The 23,605-nt window shown below is 42.9% G+C and overlaps 1 protein-coding gene across 8 annotated transcripts in view; it reads right to left on the reverse strand.

The window, feature by feature from the left end:
* Window positions 1-5,419, reverse strand: part of Rnf111 (ring finger protein 111) — a 71,529-nt gene extending 66,110 nt beyond the window's left edge. The window contains exons 1-2 of one of the 8 annotated variants that reach the window (XM_038321985.1): window positions 2,111-2,172; window positions 1,595-1,674 (exon numbers count right to left, since the gene is read on the reverse strand). In XM_038321985.1, the coding sequence (XP_038177913.1) occupies window positions 1,595-1,668 (74 nt within the window). In that variant the 5' untranslated portion in view covers window positions 1,669-1,674; window positions 2,111-2,172. Of the gene's footprint in view, window positions 1-1,594; window positions 1,675-2,110; window positions 2,173-4,722; window positions 4,896-5,141 lie in introns of those variants that run through there. The other 7 variants (XM_038321983.1, XM_038321986.1, XM_038321987.1 and 4 more) reach the window with 7 other exon arrangements.
* Between the last annotated feature and the right edge of the window lie 18,186 nt (window positions 5,420-23,605).

Here is a 23,605-nt window from a genome sequence, read left to right on the forward strand (position 1 = left end):
ACATAGTAAGACCTTGTCTCAAAACAAATTTAAGATAAATAATAAAACAAACACCCATGTACAGGTGGTAGAATGGCTGTGAACTATACTAAGAGATTACAGGAACTGCCTATAATGTAAACACTCTGTAGTAACACCAGTGCTGGGGAGGGTAGACAGGTGGATCCCTGAAAACTCTTCTAGCCTACTGAATGATAGGCCAATAACAGACCCTGTCCCCTACCTCTATCTCCTCCCAAATCCCAGAAAAACCAAGGTGGACAGCATATGTTATGGCTATTCTTGGATGTCAATTTGACTACGTCTGTGATTAACTAAAACCCAAGTGTCTGGGTACATTTGTGAGAGATTTTGCTTAAATTAAGATGTTCTCAGTGAAGACCTACTTTTAATCCAGATCTTTTGAGGTGGGAAGATCCATTTTAATCTGGGCCACACCTTCTGGTGGCAGCCTATATAAGGTCATGGAAAAAGGGAGCTTTTGTTCTTTGCCTGCTTGACCTCATTCTTGCTGGCAAATTTATTCCTTCACTGGCATAAAAGCCTACTTCTGCTAGATTCTGGAGTATACAAAAGACGTTCAGTATACACCAGTATGAGCTGAGACCTTCAGCCTCATGGGCTGAACAACCGTCTGGTTCTTGGACTTTGCATTGGGAGAAATTCACAGCTGGACTAGCAGGGTCACATCTGTAAGTCACTGTAACACATTCCCTTTCTATACTAAACAGATCCATTCAGTAAGTTCTGTACCTCTTGAGAACCCTGAGTAATACGGCATCTGAGGGCCAACACTCAAGGTTGTCCTCTGGCCTCCATATACACATGTACATGTACACACATGTACAGATACAGATGAGAATTCTACTACTGAACCCCCATATCATTTCTTTTTCTCTCAGTGCTGGAGGTTATTGAACTCAGGGCCTTGAAAAATTAAGGCAAGCAACTCAATGGACTTGACCCCAGAGCTAAATCTCCATCCTTTTTTTTGTTTTGTTTTTTTGTTTGTTGAGACAGGGTTTCTCTGTAGCTTTGGAGCCTGTCCTGGAACTAGCTCTTATAGACCAGGCTGGCCTTGAACTCACAGATATCCACCTGCCTCTACGTCCCGAGTGCTGGTGTATTAAAGGCGTGCGTCACCACCGCCTGGCTCTCCATTCCTTTTCTCACTCATTCTCCAGTCTCCACCTATAAAATCTATGGACATGTTTCTACATCAGTAAACAAAGTATCCTTATCCCATCTGAGATTACCTCTAAAAAGTGCTTGCACCACCTTTCGGTCCATACAAGAACCCCATTTCCATTCATTCTCTACTGCATGATCTTATTCCTTTGAGACACTCACCACAACCTATCCTATTTATGAGGTTGTCACTCAACAGAAGGTCGTTTCATGAAAACAGCACCTTCATCCTTGCCGACCAGTCAGTGGCAATACCTACAGCATAAGACATTCAATGCATACTTCTTGAGAAAATCATGTACAGACTCTGTGTAAAATATTAGTTCTGCTATGTGTTTTTATCACTTTTAACTTGCTTTTCATCTAATAGCAATTTCTGAGTACCTGTAGAAATTTGGGCACCAACCTGGGAGATACAAGGGAGAGAAGAGAGTTCAAGGCAGTCAAATATAATTCTGGACTTTGCTGAACAATAATCATACATTTCTGAAAGAAAAAAATATGTTATTTGGGACTTTTGTTGGTTAGGGTTTTTGGGGGGGCTTTTGTTGTTGTTTTTAATTAAAAGCGCCATCACCAGCCAGGCAGTGGTGGCACATGCCTCTAATCCCAGCACTCAGAAGGCAGAGGCAGTTGGATCTCTGTTGAGTTTGAGGTCAGCCTGGTCTACAAAGTGAGTCCAGGACAGCTAGGACTAGACTGAGAAACCCTGCCTTAAAAAAAAAAAAAAAAAAAGAAGAAGAAGAAGAAGAAAGACAGACAGAGAAAAGGAGAAAAGGCAGAGAAATTCGAGACACTCTTTGGCTTTACAGCGAGTTCAAGGTCAGCCTGAGATACCTGAAAACCTGGTTTCAAAAAAAGAGAGGGAGAGAGGAAGGAGGGACGGAAGAAGGGGGGGAACATTCATGTATTTAGAACTTACTGAAAATTGCAAAAATTGGTAAAGCTGGATAGCAGTTCATACTTCAATCTCCGTCACTTTGGGGACTAAAGCAGGAGTGTGTCATGACTTAGAGGCCAGCCTGAGATATATGAGAATCAGGTTAAAGCAATCTTATAATCCCCAATTTCAGGAAAACAGAAAACAAACAAAAAACTTATAGTAATTTCTCCAATAGAAATCATTACCATCTAGAACAAATATGGCTTCATCATAGGTTAATGCATATGTATGGTTTTTATTTGCATACATGTATCATGACTGCATTTATACTCCCCATAGAGCATTTCTGGAGATCTGGGATCCAACAGTGAATACCAAAAGAAATAAAAATAGAAGCTATTATGTGTGGCACGCACACACCCCAAAACAGAGGCCAGAAATGAACACTTATCAATCTTACACTCATTTTACTAACTGAGAAAGCTATAAACTCAAAGAAGTTAACTATACACTTAAAGATCCAATGTACAACAACCACACTACACCGAAAACCCACATTACTGTCTCTAGACCTGTTTTCTTGTTTGTTTGGTTGGTTGATTTTGTTTTGTTTTTCGAGACAGGGTGTCTCTCTGTGTAGCTTTGGACCTGTCCTGGAACTCACTCTGTAGACCAGGCTGGTCTGGAACTCAAAGATCCAACTGCCTCTGCCTCCTGAGTGCTGGGATTAAAGGCATATGCCACCAACACTGGCTAGACCAGTTTTGGGTTTTCTTCTTTAAAGATAATGTCACGCTCAGGATATGAATGCCATATTCTAACAAATCTTAATTATTATTATTTTTGTACTGTCAGTTCTAGCCCACCAGGTTAGGGTCAAAGCAGGGGTACATACAACTAAGCCATAACTAAAATATAATACCAAAGCCCTTCCCTACCATGACATACATATATAAAATAAACACTTAAAGTGCTGTCTTGATGGAATGAGTTTTCTATTCCATATTTTCAACTTGAAAGAAAAAACATACACAGATGCACCTGCAGAATAATTTACTGTTCCTTTGCTTCATGCAAGTAACTGCTGTTCTCCTGGAACATCAGTAGAAACATGTCAATTTCTCACAAACATGAAGTTCCTGCTGAACATAACCTCAGCTACCATGCACTCTTCATCAAAAGCTTTTGTGAAAACACAAAATCTAGACCCAAATACAGAATTAGAAACCTGCAGTCTAAGCTCCTCAGAAAGCCAGAGCGGGAAGATCCCTGAGTCTAGGAGCTGAAGGACAATTAGTTCTCGGGAAACATCTAAGATACAGTGACCAAAAGACAGAGACCAAGGGGAAAGGTAACAAAAGAAACCACACACATATGACGCCCAGCCCTGGCTAGTCTTGTTAATATTTCCCAATGTCATTCAGGCTAATTCACAAATATCCTATTTTTTTTTTCAAATACTACAGAGACTCTTCTTAGGTGACAAGCAATCAGAATACAATGAAATAACTTGTCCATGGTTAAACCCTAAGGGAATAGCAAAAGTAATACACATTTTCAGGGTAGGTATTTAAGACAGGGTAGGGTCTCTTTACGTAGCTGGGGCTATCCTAGAACCCATTAGGTAGACCAGGATAGCCTTTGAACTCACAGAGATAGCTCTTCCTCTGCCTTCTGAATATTGGGATTAAAGGCTTGAGCCATCCCAGCACTCCTGCTACAAAGGTAATATTTAAAGCTAACTTGTTTCTTTCTCTCTTCAGAGTAAGAGTTTCCTTACAACCTATGTCACAATGTAACAAAATACTACAATTACCAGTTTGTATAGAAACGTTTTTAGTAAAAGAAAAAGCAAAAACAAAAAGCACATAGTAAGAAACTATCAAAATATAGATCCGAAGCTGGAGAAATGGTTTGGGTTCAAGAGTGCTTACTATTCTTGCAGAGGACCCAACATGGGGGTTCCAGCACCTACACAGTGCAAAACCTCCCTTAACTGCTGCTCTTAGATCCTCTTCTGACCTCCAAAGGCACCTGCACGCACACGCACGGACCCACACACTGACATACACTCATACGAATGACTTTTTTTTTTTTTATGTAGATCCCGATTCTAATAAAGCCTAGTAAAGTAAGAATTATGGAAAGAAGGCCTACACAAACTCAAGATCACAAGATAGTTTTTGCAAACACAAACGGGCAAGGAGATGTTCATCTTTTTCCCATTCTGTTCGTTTTGGTGAAAGAGGTACCGAAAATTAAAGACAAAACGAAGTTTGGTTCAAGAGCTATCAGAACTCTTACAATGAAGCCTCTGTCAGCTGGCTCGCCGCTACTCGGGAGTTCTAAACTCACTCTGTACGTAAATCAAAGAACAGGAAAGCTCTCAACAGTACAATGGAGTCACCCCAAACTACAGACATGAGCAAATTAGATGAAGGCGCTATAACTTCCTGGTTGTTCTTTTTTTGTTTTTCGAACGCTAAAACTCACACTTGCTTTGAGACGTTATCAAAAAGCCCTATAATCTAGTAAGTGTGGTGACAAACCTCTATTTCTCAGTACAAAAACCGATGCTTCCACCGCACCACTGCTGACTGCGATCAATTATCTAGGCAGGATAAAGAAAACATCTTTTTTTAATGACTAACCAGCCAACTCCACACAATATCAGACGCGTCTGTCTCCTGCTCCACGGACTGCGCGTGCTCGCCCGCCCCGGGCGGCTCCCGGCATCTGCCCGGGTTACCTTCTTCACTCCATTGTCACCCCCACGCCTCGGCCTTCAGCCCCCGTCCTGCCGGCGAGCAGCGGAGACAGGGCGCGATCCCCTCACCCACTCTCGCACAGGAGGCTGTGGGTGTGTCCGCGGGCGGACTCTCACCCCGACACAATGAGCCGCTCCGCGCCGCCCGGGACCCGCGGTCATCCCCCTGCCGCCGACCCTGGCCGCCGGCCGCGGCCCTTCCTCTTTCTCCCCCCCCCACGGCTCGGCCCCTCCCCCGCAGCGCGCAAGCGCCGCCGCGCCGCTCCCCTCCCCCCGCACCCCCTTTTCCGCCGGCGCCCTCACCCGAGTCCGCAGCCCCCGTGCGGCCAGGTCCGGGGCTCGCTGGCGCGGGCCGGCAAACACCGCTCGGCCAAGTAAGGCTTGGCTGAGACGGGCCGGGTGGCTCTCCTTAGGAGGGCGTCTGTCAACGCCGCGGCCGAGCGTGCGGCTGAGCCCGGCTCGGCCCGACACGGCTCGGAACACCTGATCGTGGCCCACGCGCCCTCGCGACCCTGAACGGCCGGCGTCTCTACGCCGCGCAGTCCCGGCGCCCCGCCACCATCGCCGCCGCCGCAGCCTGGCCCGGCCCTCCCCGACTGCGCGAGCGCGACACCGGGGCCTTTTACGACAGTTCGGAAAGCAAGCGCGCCGGACCTACACGCCCTCTCACTTCGGTCTGTCTGCGCGTGCGCTGACCTGCGGCTACCGGACCCGCCCCCTGCCGTGTCCCAGCCTTTTCCCCTTTGCGCTGGCTTTCGCACTGTTGGCCCAGATGAGCGCTGTTAAAAAAAAAAGCTCGTTGGGTTAATTTTCTTCGGCGATTTCAGGCTCAACAACACTTCAACGTAATTCTGTCCACATCGTGGTTACTTTTTCTCTACTGGAAATTACAATTTCGCCTTCTTGACTGCACTTGCAGCTCTCTTAAAGCAAAAACATGAGTATCTTTCCCAGCAAATGATACCAAAACCAAAGATCACATCTCGATGTTCAAGTGAATTGTTTCCAGAATCAGTTCAAGAGTGCTATTTGATAGCCTGGGAGCTTATACTAAGAAGTCTTCTTCCTTGCCTCACAAAGCAAGAAGATCCCAATGTTTCATTGTGTGCCCTACAGAGGACAAGATACAAGGACAGAGTGTGCGCTCTGCAGTCAGACAGACTTTCGGTCAGAGAGCTGATTTAGTACACCGTTTTAACTCTCAGTTTCCTCCTTTATAAACCAGGATAACCTTACATGCTATTAAAAAAAAGATCTTGTAAGGTCAAATATGACAATTCATATAAAGTTCTTAGACGCCGGCTTTTCAATAATTCTATTCACTCATGTTCTCTATATTCAGCGAAGAAGATGTTTTTAAATTAAAAACGAGGGAAAATGAATGAGCTTTGGTTCTAGATTTCCTAAGTCCCCCTAATTGCTTCTCTTTAAAACATAGAATGCCACCTGGCCTATTGAGCCCTTGACTTGTTGACTCACGATATCTCAAACCTCTATTTCCATCCCTCTCCTTTTCTTCCTAAAGCTTTTTTTTTGTTTGTTTTGTTTTGTTTTGTTTTTCGAGACAGGGTTTCCCTATAGTTTCTAGAGTCTGTCCTGGAACTAGCTCTTGTAGACCAGGCTGGCCTCGAACTCAGAGATCCGCCTGCCTCTGCCTCCCGAGTGCTGGGATTAAAGGCGTGCACCACCACCGCCCGGCTTTCCTAAAGCTTTTGACCTGTATTCTTTAATGAGGTAGAGACACGTGCCACGTATGGCTCTTGAACTCTTGAAATAAAGCACCATTGCATTTGTATCAGCTACATCAACTTTTAAAGCGACAGTCCAAATATGTGAAAAGCCCAACACTTTTTACTTTTGATTGTATGTTCAAGGAATGTTTTTGCTTTGTTGGGTTAAACTAATGGATACCAAGATTGTCTGTGGTGTTTTCACAACAAATGATTCCCAAATCACACATGATACTAAATAAAAATCAGAAGAACTCAATGCTCAGGTGAATTGATTCTGAAATCAAGTCCAACACAGTATTTAATAGCTAGGAACTCTGGCTACACATCACAGAAACACTCACATGCCAAGATACAAAAGGCCTAACCCCTTCCCACTGGCCAATGAAATCTGGAAATGTTTTGTGTCATAACATGAAGGGAGTGGTCATCTAAGCAGGAAAAAGGGATACAGCCAATGCCACCTATATGCACAGGATTGCCTTTAGTGAAATTCTCTATACCAAAACTGTTTCTTCATTTGTTTGATTTTTTTTCTTTTTGTGGTGCTTGGAATCAAACTGAGGGCCTCATGCATGCTACCACTGAAACGTGTGTCCTGCCTGGGCCTAACGTGTTATCATGGCTGAGAAACTCTGGCTATGGTGCTTTGAAAGAAAATGGTGCCCCAAAGGGAGTGGCACTAATGGGAGGTGTGAACTTGTTGGAGCAGGTGTGGTCTTGTTGGAGGAAGTGTGTCACTGTGGAAGAGAGCTTTGAGGTCTCATATATGCTAAATCCACACCTAGTGAAACAGACCACTTCCTGTTTCCATTGCATCAAGATAGGGGACTCTCAGCTCCTTCTCCAGCACCGTGTCTTCCTGCACACCACCATGTCGCACCATGATGGTAATGGACTAAACCTCTGAAAATGTAAGCAAGCCAGTTAAATGTTTTTCCTTTATAAACTTGCTATGATCATGGTGTCTCTTCACAGCAATAGTAACCCTGTAGACAGAGACTGCTCGTTCCTTTCTCAGCCGCCCAGACCCAAATAATCACCCAGAAACTATATTAATTACAACACTGTTTAGCTGATGTCTCAGGTGTATTTCTTGCTAACTCTTACATCTTGAATTAACCCATTTATATTAATCTATGTATTGCCACGAAGCTGTGGCCTAGTACTGGTAAGGTTCCATCTGGCATTGGCAGCAACATGGCATCTCTTTAACTCTGCCTACTCTCTCCATATATATGCCAGCCTGGCTATATTCTGCTAAGTCATTGTCCAAAGCAGCTTTATTCATTAACAGATAAAAGCAACACATGGTGCTGGAAATTGAACCCCAGAGAGGTAAGTGCTCTCTACCACTGAGTTACAGTCCCAACCACAGAATTCTGTTTCCAGTTAAGGACACTGACACCATCTAAACTACACAGATACAAAAAGAGGTTTCTCTCTCTAACTTCAGTTGCTTCATCTAAAGACATGTCAAAAATTACTGTCTTCCAAGTAGAGAATAACTTACAATTGTCCCCCAACTGAAAAATGTTCGTTTGTATTAACTACAAAGTAATTAGGAAAAATATTTATAAATTATAAGAAACTCCTTGGTAAAATTTCCAATGCAGCAATCAAGACTGAGTGACCCTTAGCTGAGACATAACTACAGAGGGACAAACTTATTCACCTGAGTATCAAACAGAATGATCCCAAGCTTTTGGCCACAGACATCAGGTTTAAAACAATGGCTTTGGGCCTGGGTTTGGCTCAGTGGTAGAACCTTTTCTAGTATGCATAGTCCATGGCTCAATCCCCAGAGCCACAGTTGAAAATTCAATCATAGTGGGGCACAAAAACTGACAATAATTTTTTTGGTGTTGCTGTTGCTATTTTTAACTATAGCTGGTGAAACCATACTCCTCACCCCGTGTTCAGCTAAAGAATAGAGAAATTTTTGAAGGCAAAATAAATTTAAAAATAAAAAATAAAAGCAACACATATGCATGTGTTTCCCACATCAAAACCATAAGATACTGGTTAAAGAAAATGCACTATTAGCCAGGCAGTGGTGGTGCACACCTTTAATCCGAGGACTTGGAAGCCGAGGCAGGTGGATCTCTGATTTTGAGGCCAGCCTGGTCTACAGATCAAGTTCCAGGACAGCCAGAACAAGAAAATACACTATTAAATATTATTCACCTGCTTTTAAAAAGAAACTCTTCACTATCGCTTCCAGTAACTCAAAAAGTAATTTTACCTCATGATTATATGTTTTGGAAACAGGCATCATACCCCAAAGGAGTGAATATACTTTGTTATAGTATCTGCTCCCCAACTGTCTCATCCTCTCCTGTCTGTCAATAGCACCAAATAAAAACCTGAGCTCATCTTTGGCTGTCATATGTCTTCCTGATTTCCTACCTGTAATTGAGTGGTAAATCCTTCCAGTTCTGCCTCTGTCTTATTTCAAACCCACCCTTACCCTCTGCATATTTTTCGCATGTCTAAACTTCCGGTGTCTCTGATGTTTGCTATATGATAGACCCTGCAGGTACTAACTACATTACCACTACCCAACTTGCCCTGTTTCCATAGGCTCCAAGAAGGAAGTCCATCATTTATACTTATCATGGAAATGCTTAGAGAGTGTTAGATTGCTGTAAGAACAAGAGGAGGGAACAAGACAGAGAAACCTGGAGGAAGTAAGTTTTAAAACAAACTTTACAGCACGAGAAAGGATGGCTACATGAAGCAAATAGAGACCTCTGGGCAGAGAGTCACATGTAGTAAGATAGAGAATTCTGGGGCTGGAGAGATGGTTCAGTGGTTAGGAGCACTGGCTGATCTTCCAGAGGACCCAGGTTCAATTCCCAGCACCCACATGGCAGCTCACAACTGTCTGTAACTCTAGTACCGGGAGATCTGATACCTTCACACCAATGTACATAAAATAAAGTTAAAGAATATATATATATATATATATATATTTTTTTTTTTTTTTAAAAAAAAAGATAGAGAATTCTGTGTTGGAAACAGCACCAAGCAAATTTCTTCCCAAGATCTACTGACTGACTTACTGTGGAGTAACTCAAAGATGAGTGAGAAGAACAGAGAAAAGCAGATTGAGGACATCTGAAATTTAAAAAAAAAAGGAAAAATACTAATATGTGTAATTTTTACTTAAAATTATGGAAAGCCATTAAGGAAAGTTGGTCTGAATAGTGAGATCCTGTCTCAAAAAAGAAAAGCATAATCTGAGCACTGGTGATCAGAATTGAGTCCTAGAGATAACAACGCAGTGGAGAGTAGAGGGTGGGCTGGACGGAGGGAAGGGCAGTGGTAGGAGACAAGCCAGGATTACAACCAAGTATGGATGAGGATGATAGAAATGAGAATGGGGATCCCCTCCCCTGGCTCTATCCCAGCCCACACTTCCAGCTCCTTCACTGGAGTCCAGGCCAGATCTATGGACCTGAGATCATTGCCTACCCCAATTGTCATCAGAGAAGCTTCAACCAGCAACAGAAGGAGACAGATGCAGAGACCCACAGCCAAACATTAGGTAGACCTTGGGAAATCCTGTGGAACTGGAGGAGGAAGGATTATGGGAGACACACAGAGTCAACTGACCTGGGCTCGTGGGGGCTCAAGGAGACTGAACCACCAACCAGAGAACTTGCATGGGACTGACCTGGGCCCTCTGCATATGTGTTGCAGTTGTGTGGCTTGGTCCTCTTGTGGGACTTCTGGCAGAGAGAGCAGGGGCTGTTTCTGACTCTGTTCCCTGCTCTTAGGACCCTTTCGTCCTACTTGGTTGCCTAGTTCAGCCCTAATAGGAGAGGAAATGCCTAGCCTTGCCAAAGCTTGATATGCCATGGCTGACTCGTATCCATGAGAAGCGTGCATTTTTCTAAATGGAAGGGAGAGGAAGTATATGAAGGCGGTGTGGGAGGAGGAACTGGAACAAGGGGAAACTGATCAGGCTGTGAAAAAAATTAATTGATTAATCAATAAAAGAAACCAAGCCTGAAGCCTTAAAGTGGAAGGTTTTAATTACATAATTCACACTATTTTACAAAATATGAATTCTCTGACAAAAGTTTGTGTTTTTATGAAGAGCGATATAAACAAGATCTGCGACTAAATAGATAAATAAGAATGAGAAGAAAGATGGTGGCCAATGGTAGGTAAGGATGCAGAAGTCTCTTCTTCTGAGTTTAAGGTGATGGGTGTGTGGTTAGTGCTCGTGCCATTCAAGAAAGACAGGTTTACAAAACTCAGTTTCTTGGGTTGGGGAATTTAGATTAGAGGCAGATTTGTCTCTTCTGTCCAGTAGAGTTTTGAAGTGTCTAATGTTTACCTAAAGGGTTGATTCCATTCGGTTGTTGTGTGCATAGGTCTGAAATTCAGGTGACCACTGGGCTAATGTTGGAGCTTTGGATCCATTAGCATGTGCATCTGACAGCTGAAGCAATACCTTTGATGAGTTTGACCAGAGTAGAAGGGAGAGGAAACAGAATGAAGGATGAAAAGAAACTCCAAGAGGAAATGAATGCGTTAGGATGAAGGGAGAAAGCTCGAGATACACAGGCAGTGGAATTTAACAATGAAATGTGTGATCAAGGATTCATGAGATGCCTGTTGGTTCAACAACAAAAGAGATCTGTAAACATGACCAGTTTCATAAATTATCTTGATAAAGGTGGTTTTGACACTCAGGTATTACTTGACAAAACTGAGTGATGGTTTTGGTTGTCACAACTGGGGAAATGCTACTGATTATCTAGTAAGAGGTGCAAAGCACTGAACAGTGGGCAGGGTACCTCACACAGCAAAGAGTCATCTGGACTAAGATGTCAGCATCTCAGCTGAGAATTCCTAGTATACAAAGTATTGAACATTAGTTACACCAGAATTGGTACTATTTCATTAAATTAATAGTGAATGAAAAAGAAAAATCTAGCAGGATAGAGAGTCAAAAAAAAAATCCTTTTGGTATGTTGATGGAGAAAGTAAAAAAAAAAAGAAGCAAATGAAAATGGACCCAATAATTCTTGGAGAATAATGGGTTCTCAGATACATAAAATTAGACATTCTGCTGAAACGGGTGAGAGGAAGTGATAAGATAAATGAAATTAGGTTTGTTTGCTTATGGGGGTAAAGTAAGCCTGCCCATTGAATGTCCTTGATTTCTCTATGAATCACGAGGTAGTGCCATTTACCACGGTAGAAAGTTTGGAAGTGACGGACTGGATAAAGTGATTCGAACACAGATTAAAAGCATCAGAATAAATTGGGTGGTTGTTGGCGCATGTCATTAATTCCATTACTCAGAAGGCAGAGGAGGCCGATCACTGTGAATTCGAGGCCAGCCTGGCCTACAAAGCAAGTTCCGGGACAGTCAGGGCTGTTAGACAGAGAAACCTTGTCTCAAAGAATGAAAACAAACAAACAAACAAACAAACAAAAAACAGGGGAAAAAAAAACCCATCAAAATAGTGGCGCACGCCTTTAATCCCAGCACTCGGGATGCAGAAGCAGGTGGATCTCTGTGAGTCCCAGGACAACCAGGGCTACACGGAGAAAGCCTGTCTTGAAAAACAAAGAACAAACAAAAGTCACACACGTCAGAATAGCCCCTGATGTGGTGGCAGAGATAACGAAGACAAAGGAAACAGAATGCCCCATTAGAAAACGCTTGAGACCAGAGGTCTGGTGCTTCAGCTTGGGTTTTGTTGCTGTTTGTTTGTTTCTTTCTTTTTTTGTTTTGTTTTGCTTGTTTGCTTTCAAGACAGGGTTTCTCTGTAGCTTTGGAGCCTGTCCTGGAACTCACTCTGTAGACCAGGCTGGCCTCAGACTCACAGAGATCCTTCTGCCTCTGCCTCCGGAATGCTGGGATTAAAGGTGTGCGCCACTGGCCGGGCGGTGGTGGCGCACGCCTTTAATCCCAGCATTCGGGAGGCAGAGGCAGGCGGATCTCTGAGTTCGAGGCCAGCCTGGTCTACAGGGAAACCCTGTCTCGAAAAACCAAAAAAAGAAAAGAAAAAAGGTGTGCGCCACCACCACCGCCAGTAAGGAAGGAGAGAGCTCGCACCTGAAATTCAATAGCCACCTTCTGGTTTTCTGGGTTTTCCTCTATACTCCCATGCCACCATCAGTTATACACTAAATAACTGTCAGGACATAGCAAAAACTGATACAATAAACTGCTTAAAATCCTCTAATAACCCTTCATCATCTTCAGGTCCTAAATCCCCAGTTTGACAAACAAAGTCCAGATTCTCTGGTGTTTTTTCATGTCAGGTCTTACCATCCTACCCAGAACCCCATTTAGATTTCAGTGCTCTTCTTAAACTTCTTGTAAGTCTTTCAGAACAAAACAGGTGAACACAATGTATATCGCAGCATTCCAGTCCCAGCCTTGGGTTTGCTCCCTGAAATGAACAACCTTCTGTTTGTACAGTTACGTTTGCCGGTTGGAGTGCAAGGAGTATCCCTTTTCCTACCCAAGGCTAATTCATTTCATCAGTAACCACTTGTCTCCATGGAAACTTTCCCCCAGGAGATTTTGCCTCTTTTTCAGCTGACACTTTCCCTTCAACAAACCAAGAAGACTCAAGCTTTGCCCTTCCCTGACTCCAGACCTGCTGGATGTCTGCCTTTATTTCCTATCCCTCTATCTTTGCACCTGCCGTCCCTTTGGTCTGAAAACACCCTTCCCTTCCCTCCACACTGCCACCATGTGTCATCTGCCTCTGCCATCTCCGAAGCCCTCCTCCCTAAAGCACACCCTTATGTAGTGATTCTTTGTTTGTGCTTTAACAAAATAAAGCTTGCCTGAAGACCAGAGGGCAGAGCTAAGCCACTAGAGGACAGAGAGTGGTGGTACACAGCTGTAATTCCAGTACTTAGGAGACAGAGGCAAAGGGATCTCTGTTAGATAAGACCACCCTGGGCTACATGAGATTGAATCCATCTAAAAGAGAAACAGAGCTCACACAAAGGTGATGCCAGCACTTGGGATCCCATGCCTCTAATCCCAGCACTAGGGAGGTGGAGGCAGGAGGGATATGGCTGGGCAGAGAGGAATATAAGGAGGAATAAGACAGGAACTCAGAGCAGTCTGAGGTTTGGTGGCGACAGTTGCAGTCTGAGGACAGGATCGCCCTTTAGGTCTGAGCATTGGTAGAGGTAAAGGATCTCTCTGGTGGCTGGCCACACTGCTTCTCTGATGCTTCAGCTTTCACCCCCTAATATCTGACTCCAGGTTTTATTTATTAATACCAATTAGAATCCGTGCACTACACTTCCTCTCTGCATACCCCGGCAGTAACCATTCCTTCTGTTGCAGTCTCTTCCGTCTGTGTTCATGCGTTACTCATTAGAGTCTTTATATGAGCTCACCTGTCTTCCAAGACACTAAACTCGATGAAAATATCTTTCTTTGGCACAAAGCTGGTATTCCACAAGTATTTATTGAACTGTAATGAGAAATAAGCTTTGGATTCTAGTATCGTTTTTACTAAGATACTACAAGTCTATAATTTTGACCAAATCACTTGAAATCTCTTGCAATTAATTGAAGTTATCGCCTGTGGGAGGGTCAGGATCATTTGTATACACTCCAGGCCAAATCCGATTGCTTTCCCTATCTATCTATCTATCTATCTATCTATCTATCTATCTATCTATCCATCCATCCATCCATCCATCCATCCATCCATCCATCCATCCATCTATCTATCTATCTATCTATCTATCTATCTATCTATCTATCTATCTATCTCTATGATCTATCTATCTATCTATCTATCTATCTATCTATCTATCTTTCTATCTATCTATCTTTCTATCTATCTTTCTATCTATCTTTATGTGCACGGGTGTTTGGCCTACTTTTATGTCTGTGCAGCATGTGTGTGCAGTGTCTGCAAAGTCCAGATCCCCGGGAACTGTTGATACAGGCAGTTGTAAGCTGCTATGTGGCTGCTGAAAATTGAACTAGGGTCTTCTGGAAGAGCAACCAATGTTCTTAACCACTGAGCTGTCTCTCCAACCCCCTAATCTTCATTCTTTGAACTGCAGCAAAAAGAAGTTTAACACATTAGCCTGAGTTCATGGGCCATAAGTATCTAATTCTTTGTCTAATTTCAGGCAGGAGTTTTAGGAGCTTGGTCTAAACATGGAAATATCGGGGAGGGAGTGAGATGACTCAGTGTCGTGTGGGCCCAGGGGTTTGCCACTGAGCCTCATAATGGAAGTTTCATTCCTGGAGCCCACATGGAGGTGAGGATGCTGATTTCTTTTTTTTTGGGGGGGATGCTGATTTCTGAGTAGTGTTCTCTGACCTACACATGTGATGCCTCCCCAGAATAAATGTAAAAATCAAAATTAAAAATTATTAATAAAAAATGTGGAGCAAAACTGGGCAGTGGTGGCATATGCCTTTAATCCCGGCACTCGGGGAGGCAGAGGCAGGCAGATCTCTGTGAGTTCAAGGCCAGCCTGGTCTACAGAGCGCATTCTAGGACAGCCAGGGCTACACAGAGAAATCCTGTCTTGAAAAAAACAGAACCAACCAACCAACCAAGCAAACAAACAAACAAGCAAAAACATGGAGCTAGAGTGATAGCCCAGTGGTTAAGAGAACTTGCTCTTCTTCCAAGGGTCCTGGGTTCAATTCCCAGGACCAACATGGTGTCTCTAAACCTTCTGTAACTCTAGTTCATAGGAGCTGATGCTCTCTTCTGGCCTCTGGACAGCAGGCACACACATGCAGACAAAACACCCAAACACATACAAACAATTACAAAATCTTAATGTAAAAATAAACATGGACATACTGAGTCACTAGAAATAAAGGAATGAATAGTTTCTACAAATGAACAAAAACCAGAAAGTGAATGGGGGCAGGGGGAGTACCCAAAGTCCACTGCATACTTTATAACTTTACAGCTGAGATTAACCAAAAACGTGGTCAGATTTCTAATGAAGACAGTGAAGCCAAACTTAGTGATTCAAGGCAATGATATAGGAAGATCCTGGGAGACTGCCAAGAGTATTTACAGAACTACTTTCCCCATGAAATCTTTGGACAGGATGGGAAGGATCTCAAAGGGCTTCTGAACATAGCCGGTGATTCACAACAAATTCCTTATGGATGCACTGGAAATTGAAGCTGAGAAGAACATTATAGACCCCATAACTGCAAGTTTAGCTAATGCAGTCCAGCTCCTTTGTGTATACACACAAGTATGCACATGGACGCTTAGGCATGTGTGTGTGGGTCCATGTATACGCAGGTGCTCATGGAGGCCAGAGCTCAACCTTGAAGGAGCCATCCTTCTTGTTTTTATAAATCAGGTCTCTCATCGATCCTGGGTTCATCCATTAGGCTAGGCTGACTGGCAAGTGAGTCCCGGGATCCTTTGGCCTGTCTTCTCTATACTGGGGTTACAGGCAGTGCCACGTCACCTGGCTTTTTACATGGGTGCTGGGAAATTGAACTCAGGACCTCATATTTGCATGGCAAGTGCTTTATTTGAATGAGCTCTCTACTTGGGCCCTAAAAGTTTGTTTATATAGAAATGAGATTTTATTTAGGTTACTTAACTGCAGAGACCATGTAGTTCATGTAGCACTACACGGTCTTTATTGTAAATACAAAGAGATAGAGACAAAGGCAGTCTTTCATTTTCTTCTAGTAAATTGTATTAAGAAGCTGCTTGATATAATGATAACCTCAAAATAGAAGTTTTGTTTTGATTTTTGAGATAGGGTCTCTCTGTTAGCTCAGGCTATACTGGAACTCACTCTGTATACCAGGCTGGCATCGAACTCAGAGATTCACCTACCTCTGTTTCCCAAGTACTGGGGCTAAAGGCATGCGCCACAAATGTGGATCAACATAAAATTTTTAAGAATATTTACTATATTTTAGGTCTCTCTAATTGCATTGAATATGGCCTTCAAGATATTATGACTCATTAGTAACTAATACTGTGTGGCTTGGCAGGTGAAAAACTAACATCACAAATGATGGTCTAATGAAATGATACAGAATACCTGGAATTTTAGTTGCACATGGTGGCACACACTTGTGACCCCTGTAGTCAAGCAATAGGGGCTGGAAGATCCTATCCTGATCAAGGCCAGCCTACATTGCATAGTGAAACTGTCTTACCCACTTATTCCACCCATCCTTTAGACAAAAAGCCTGCCTGGAACTTTGAAGACAAGCATTTGAAAGTTCATGCATCCCCAGACATTTCTGGTTATTAAGCTGTTCTGTGCGCAGATGAGGACAGCTGGTTCCAGGAAAGTGTTTTTAAGCAAGGTTGTCAAAAGATGAAAGAGAACAGCAGAGTCCCACAATTGGTGACAAATGCCCAGAATCATGACTGAAGAGTCTCAGGTGACCGAAAACCATTCTCAGAGGTGGCTTAGTCTGTTAGTCACTGTGGCTTTTCCTAAAGTCAGTCAAAAACAACACAGGTTTCACTCTGAGCTTTGACTTTAGGTTGCTTTATGTGCTTTTCCATGCTCTTCAATGCTGGTTTTGAAACCCATAATTTCTGAAGTCTTCATCTCTGCTCACTAGAAGAAAATGAGGTTCTGATTACTGAAAAATAAGGCTCCATACATGGCAAAGGCCCTCAGAGTTCTAACATTTTGTGTTTACTAGTCAGGTTTATATGAACCCTGTCAAGATTATAGTTTCACATGTGATCAACATACTGATTAATTTTTTTAATTCCGAATAGGAAGTAAAGATGCCCCTATGCATTTTCTTATTATTATTCATAGACCAGGCAAAATATTCTAAAAACATTAAAAGTTATTGCCTTAGTATTGATTTAATTATGTAAAGTACATCTTGACTGACTTGGGGCAATAGGTTAAAAGAGAAAGAACAGTGAACTGTAATTGTCCATGTACAATTACTAAAAGGGGATTTAAAAAAAAAGGATTTTTGTATGTGCAGTGTTCATGAGGCCAGAGGCATCAGATGCCCCTGGAGCTGGAGTAACAGGTTGTTAGAAACCGGCCCACATGAGTGCTGGAAACTGAATTCAGATTCTCTGCAAGACTAGACCAAACTCTTAACCACAGAGTCATCTCCCCCAAGCCCCCTCAATAGGGATTTAAGAACTACTTAACAGCTTCAATCTGAATGCCTCTAGTATTGAGTGCAGCTGGTAATATGTTTTGAGGTGCTGGGGATCCAACACAGGAGCCCCAGGATCTTAATGCAGGCTTGGGAAGTGTTCTATCAGTGAACAGCCAGCCTACAGAGCACAAGTCACCATTATACCAATGCTTCAGAAACTTGAACCGGTTTGGAGATTTCAGTTGATTTGAGATTTGTGTTTATGTTGATAATGGTGAACACTGAAACCTATTCATTTCAATTGTACAGGTTGGTACAGCTCAGTCTCCAACGTGGGAGTGCTGAACCGGGAAATGGTGCCACCTACTGAAGCAAAGCTATTGGTCTCAACAACCAGTTCCTTTCGAAGAATGCGAGGTGTTTATTTTCGCCAAAGTGTACCTCTAGGGGCCTGTGAGATGACTCCGCAGGTAAAGGTGTTCAACACCAAAACTGATGACCTGAGTTCAAGTCCCGCATGGTGAAAGGCAAGAGCCAGTTCCTAAAAGTTGTTCTCTGACTTTCCCCATGTGCATGGTATGGCTTCCCCTGTGAACAATTGAGAAACGTACATCTAAAAGGATCTTCATACAGCAAATATTCTGTGATTTAACTTAATCTTTCCCTTCAGTCAAAGGCAGACGACTGTCCACAGGTGTTTATCATCCCCAGTGCCACCCTGACAAGGGTATTAAATAGGCACCAACCTAACACAAGGAGATGGGCTCAGGTCATCAGGAAGCCAGTTCCTCTGTTGAATGTCTGGAAGAGAACTCAGAGAAGAGGTGCAGCACGTGTGAACTGCAGTGCGGTGGGAAAGTCAGCAGCAGATTCCTGCCAGAGAAGGCCTGGTAGCTGCCTGGCTGCATGGGAGAGGATTGGGACTCAGACCAAGACGCAAAACAGTGGAAGGGGGCAGTTGTAAGTCTCTCTGTGGTGGGGACAGACCTCTCCACACGGAAAGAATATAGTACCTGGGCCTTTGAATACTGGCTAGCAGTTGGGGCAGGGAGTTGAGCAGAGAACCCGATTAAACTAGTTGTGGAGAACCAGAGCAGCTGGTGTGACAAGCTGTGACAAATACTTGACATTCTAATGCTCAGGGGCCCCACCTGCCCACACCTGCCTTTCAGTAGGTGGCATCCATTTGTGCAGACTTCAGGCTTGGTTTTTCAGCTACAATATTTGTAAATGTTTATTGACAGCTAGAAATGCCAGTTTTATGAGAAGCTTGTAACATGAAAGAGACATAGGTAAATATTTTTGAATGGGTGGAGGTAAGTCAATGAATAGAAGGAAAATATTTTAAATTCTTTGATATACTCAGACATGCAGCAGTCTTTAAAATTTGTTTGAGCCGGGCGGTGGTGGCGCACGCCTTTAATCCTAGCACTCGGGAGGCAGAGGCAGGCAGATCTCTGAGTTCGAGGCCAGCCTGGTCTACAAGAGCTAGTTCCAGGACAGGCTCCAAAGCCACAGAGAAACTCTGTCTCAAAAAACAAAAAACAAAAAAAAGAGGGACAAAAGGTCATGAAGAGTGCTGGGTGGTAGTGGTACATGCCTTTAATCCCAGCACTCCGGAGGCAGAGGCAGGCAGATCTCTGTGAGTTCATGTCAGCCTGGGTGACAGAGTGAGTTCTAGGACAGGCTACAAAGCTACAGAGAAACTCTGTCTTGAAACAAACAAACAAACAAACAAAGACAAAACAAAACAAATCAAGAAGTCATGAAGAAGTCAAGGTAGGGTGTTTAGGAATTGAAATTATAACCTTTCTCTAGAGCAGAGCTGTAATGACTGTGGTATTCGTTGGCTCCCGACTGCCAGGATCCTTTCCGTCCAAGCTACAATGCTTACAATCAATATGATTCCATACACAATATGATTTAGATCTATTCTTATTCACTATCCCTCTCTATCCCCTCCAACTCTTTAAATTAGCCAGGCTAGCTTCAACCTTGCTCTATAGCCTAGGCAAGTTTTAAATTTACCATCCTCCTGCCTCAAATTCCTGAGTGGCTGAGATTATAGGACTGGGCCACTAGGCTCAGCTATAATTATTATTTCTTTGTGTTCCATTGCTTTCTTTTCTTTTCTTCTTTTTTTTGGGGGGGGGGAGGGAGTTCGAGACAGGGTTTCTCTGTAGTTTTGGAGCCTGTCCTGGAACTAGCTCTTGTAGACCAGGCTGGCCTCAAATTCACAGAGATCTGCCTGCCTCTGCCTCCCAAGTGCTGGGATTAAAGGCATGTGCCACCACCACCGGGCCTCCATTGCTTTCTATACCTCTGATTTTTCTTTTGTTTTGTTTCTATTTTTATTTTAAAATATGTTTATAGCCAAGTGTGCTGGTATCTGCCTTTATTTCTTTTTTCTTTTTTTTCTTTTTTTTTTTTTTTTTTTTTTGGTTTTTCGAGACAGGGTTTCTCTGCAGCTTTTTTTTGGAGCCTGTCCTGGAACTAGCTCTTGTAGACCGGGCTGGCCTCGAACTCACAGAGATCCGCCTCCCTCTGTCTCCCGAATGCTGGGATTAAAGGCGTGTGCCACCACTGCCGGGCGGTATCTGCCTTTAATATCAACATCAGGGTGGCAGAGGCAGGCAGATTACCAAGAGTTTGTGGCTAGCCTGGTCTACTTAGTGAGTTCCGGGTCATTTAGCACTGTATGGTAAGACCCTGTCTAAATAAGTAAATAAATAAACAAAATTCTTTTTTGTTTTGGGGGGTTTTGTTTGTTGTTTGTTTGTTTTGTTTTTTTGTTTTTTCAAGACAGGGTTTCTCTGTAACTTTGGAGCCTGTCCTGGAACTCACTATGTAGACCAGGCTGGTCTCAAACTCACAGGAATTTCACCTGTTTCTGCCTTCCCAGTGCTGAGATTAAAGGTATGCACCACCACCACCACCACCCAGCTTTGTTTTGCCTTCTTGAGACAGGTTTTCTTTCTCTGTGTAACAGCCTCACTGTCCTGGAACTCTCTTTGTAGACCAGGCTGGCCTCGAACTCAACAGATTCACCTGCCTCTGCCTCTCAGTGCTGGGATTAAAGGTGTGTGCCTCCACCGCCTGGCAAATAAAAATCATTTATTCTGTGTGTGCATAATGGGAGGTTAGTGCATGTGCCATATTAGACATGTGGACCAAAGGACTCCTTTGTGGGTCAGTTCTCACCTTCCACCTTTATGTGGGTTCCAGGGATTGAATTTAGGTTACCAGGCTTGTGCAGCAAGGACCTTTACTCTCTGAGTCACCTCACTGGTTCACCTGATTTTTTTTTTCACACATTATTTTCTTTTCTGCATGGTGAACACCCTACAGGGCCTCCTTTAAGTAGTTATCTATTGGCAATATAGATCTTTTATTTTACTTGAAACCTGTTGTTTTCTGTTCATGAGGGCAGTGGTGAGTTCAATGATAATGTTAAACTGGTTTGTTTTTTTTTATGACTACATTGAGCTTGTTTTGGTTCACTGAAGTCCTGTTTTAATGTGGACGTGAGTATTTCTTTTTATTGATCCTTCTATGGCTCTGTAGAGTTTCTTGAGTGAGTGGGCTACTAGCCATCATGTCTCTAAGACCAATCCTTTTTCTCTCTTTTCCCTTAGAATTTCAATGAAACTTACATCTAGTACAGCTTTCATTCTTCTTTACGGTTCTGTTGTGTGTGTGTATATATATGTATATGTATATATGTGTGTGTATGTATGTATATGAAGCAAGGAGTAATTTAAAAATGAAAATAATTCAGACACAAGGAGAGTTATATATTTATATGTATATGCATGTATACATACACACACACACACATATATATATACATACACATAAATATACATATACAACACTCCCCTGTGTCTGCATTAATTATTTTCATTTTTAATTACTTATTGCTTCATTCTGGAATTTCATTCCATTCTCTTCGGTAGGGGATTAATCTACTAATGCCATTTAAAAATTGGTATTAACTTTACTTTTTTTTTTTTTTTTGGTTTTTCGAGACAGGGTTTCCCTGTAGTTTCTAGAGCCTGTCCTGGAACTAGCTCTTGAAGACCAGGCTGGCCTCGAACTCAGAGATCCGCCTGCCTCTGCCTCCCGAGTGCTGGGATTAAAGGCGTGTGCCACCACTGCCCGGCTTAACTTTACTTTTTGAGAGAGTGTTTTTCCATGTAGTCAGGGGTGTTCCAGGACCAGGCTGGTCTCAGACTCACTGAGATTCACCTGCCTCTGCCTCCTGAGTGGTGGAAGTAAAGGTGTGCATCACCACCACCACCTGGTGGTGTTATAATTCTCGATTTCTAGGATTTTTTTTGTGTCAAATATGCTGTGTTGTGTCATTGTTTTAAATATATAGTTCATGGCTTCCTGCTAAACTTTTCAGGATTTTTTGTCCACTAAACACAGTAATTGTTATTGTTGTTTTCAAGTCTGGGACTAGTAATTCCAGTTTCTGGAGACTCCCATCACATTTTTGGTTTTTTTGCTTTTGCTTTGTTTTTGTTTTTGATTTTCTGAGACAGGGTTTCTCTGTGTATCTTTGACTATCCTGGAACTTTGGCAAGCCTGGTCTCGAACTCACAGAGATCTGCCTACCTCCACCTCCCAAGAGCTGGTATTTAAAGCGTGCGCCACCATGCTCAGCCCACCACTTTTTTTTCTGATGATTCTGACTAGTGAGGTCTCATCTCTGTGTGTCCCTTTTCCTGAGTTTAGGATACTGTGCTTGAAATGATTTTTACAGACATCACCTGATGCTAGCTTCCTTCTCAAAAGATTCAGGTTGTATCTGCCAAGTGCTCAAAGCAGTCATCAATGTGGGACAGAGGTGTGTGGTTTCCTTCATCACCCCCTGGCCTGAAGGACTGTGGTCCACACCCTCCCTCTCAGAATACAGTTCTCCATGTCTCTATGCAAAACCTGGTGTGGATCACCATCCTTGGAGGGGTACTCATAATCTAGCCTTCATTCCTGCAGCCTAGGAAGCTTTCTATAAGAAGTTTAGTGACTCATTTATCTCTACAGGGTCTGCACAAAACACAGGAAAAACCTGCTTACAAATGGCTCACTCTGGGCCCCAGTTCTAGCTCACATCTTGCTTCTAATTCTTAGAAAATTACAAGATGTTTCATGATTTCTAAATCTCTTTAGTTATCTGCAGTGGGATGGCAAGTGCCAATTATCTCGCCCAGATGTTCTGCCTGTACGGGCTTTTCCTAAGGAATTATGTGTGCAACTTCACATGTGTGCTGATATCTCAGTTTTATATCTTTGTCCTCATCTTTCTTTGAACACCAGATGTATCTGTTCAACTGCCTAGTCTATATCTCCACCCTGTTATTTCATGAGAACTCCAAGCCCAAAGAAGCATACCAATCAGATTTATATCTATGTGTCATTCAATTCTTCAGTCTAAAGTTTCAGCTTATGCTTTAGTTCTTAGATGCATTTATTTATTTTTATGTGTGTGATTATTTACCTGCATTTGTGTCTGTGCACCTTGTCTGTACCTGGTGCCCACAGAGATCAAGAGGGTTTAGATGCCCTAGAATGAGAATTACAGATGGCTGTGAGCTACCATGTGGGTGCTAAGAAACATTACCAGGACCACTGTCAGAGCAGCCAGTGCTTTTAACTGTTGAACTGTTTCTTCAGGCTTTATTATTGCTGTTGTCATTACTTTAGGCAAGAGCTTTCCCAGGATCACTGGCTGACCTGAAACTCTCTATATAGACCAAGCTGGCCTTCAACTCAAAGATCTGCCTGCTTCTGCCTCCCAAATGCTGAGATTAAAGGAATGTGCTCCCACAACCAGCAAAACAACAAAATTTAAATGAGAAATATATAAAGACTTAGTGATTTTAGCTCTGCTATTGATAACTGACAGAATAATTTTTTAACCAGTAAAGTTGAGC

This window comes from Arvicola amphibius, chromosome 3 (assembly GCF_903992535.2).
Source record: "Arvicola amphibius chromosome 3, mArvAmp1.2, whole genome shotgun sequence".
Taxonomy (NCBI): domain Eukaryota; kingdom Metazoa; phylum Chordata; class Mammalia; order Rodentia; family Cricetidae; genus Arvicola; species Arvicola amphibius.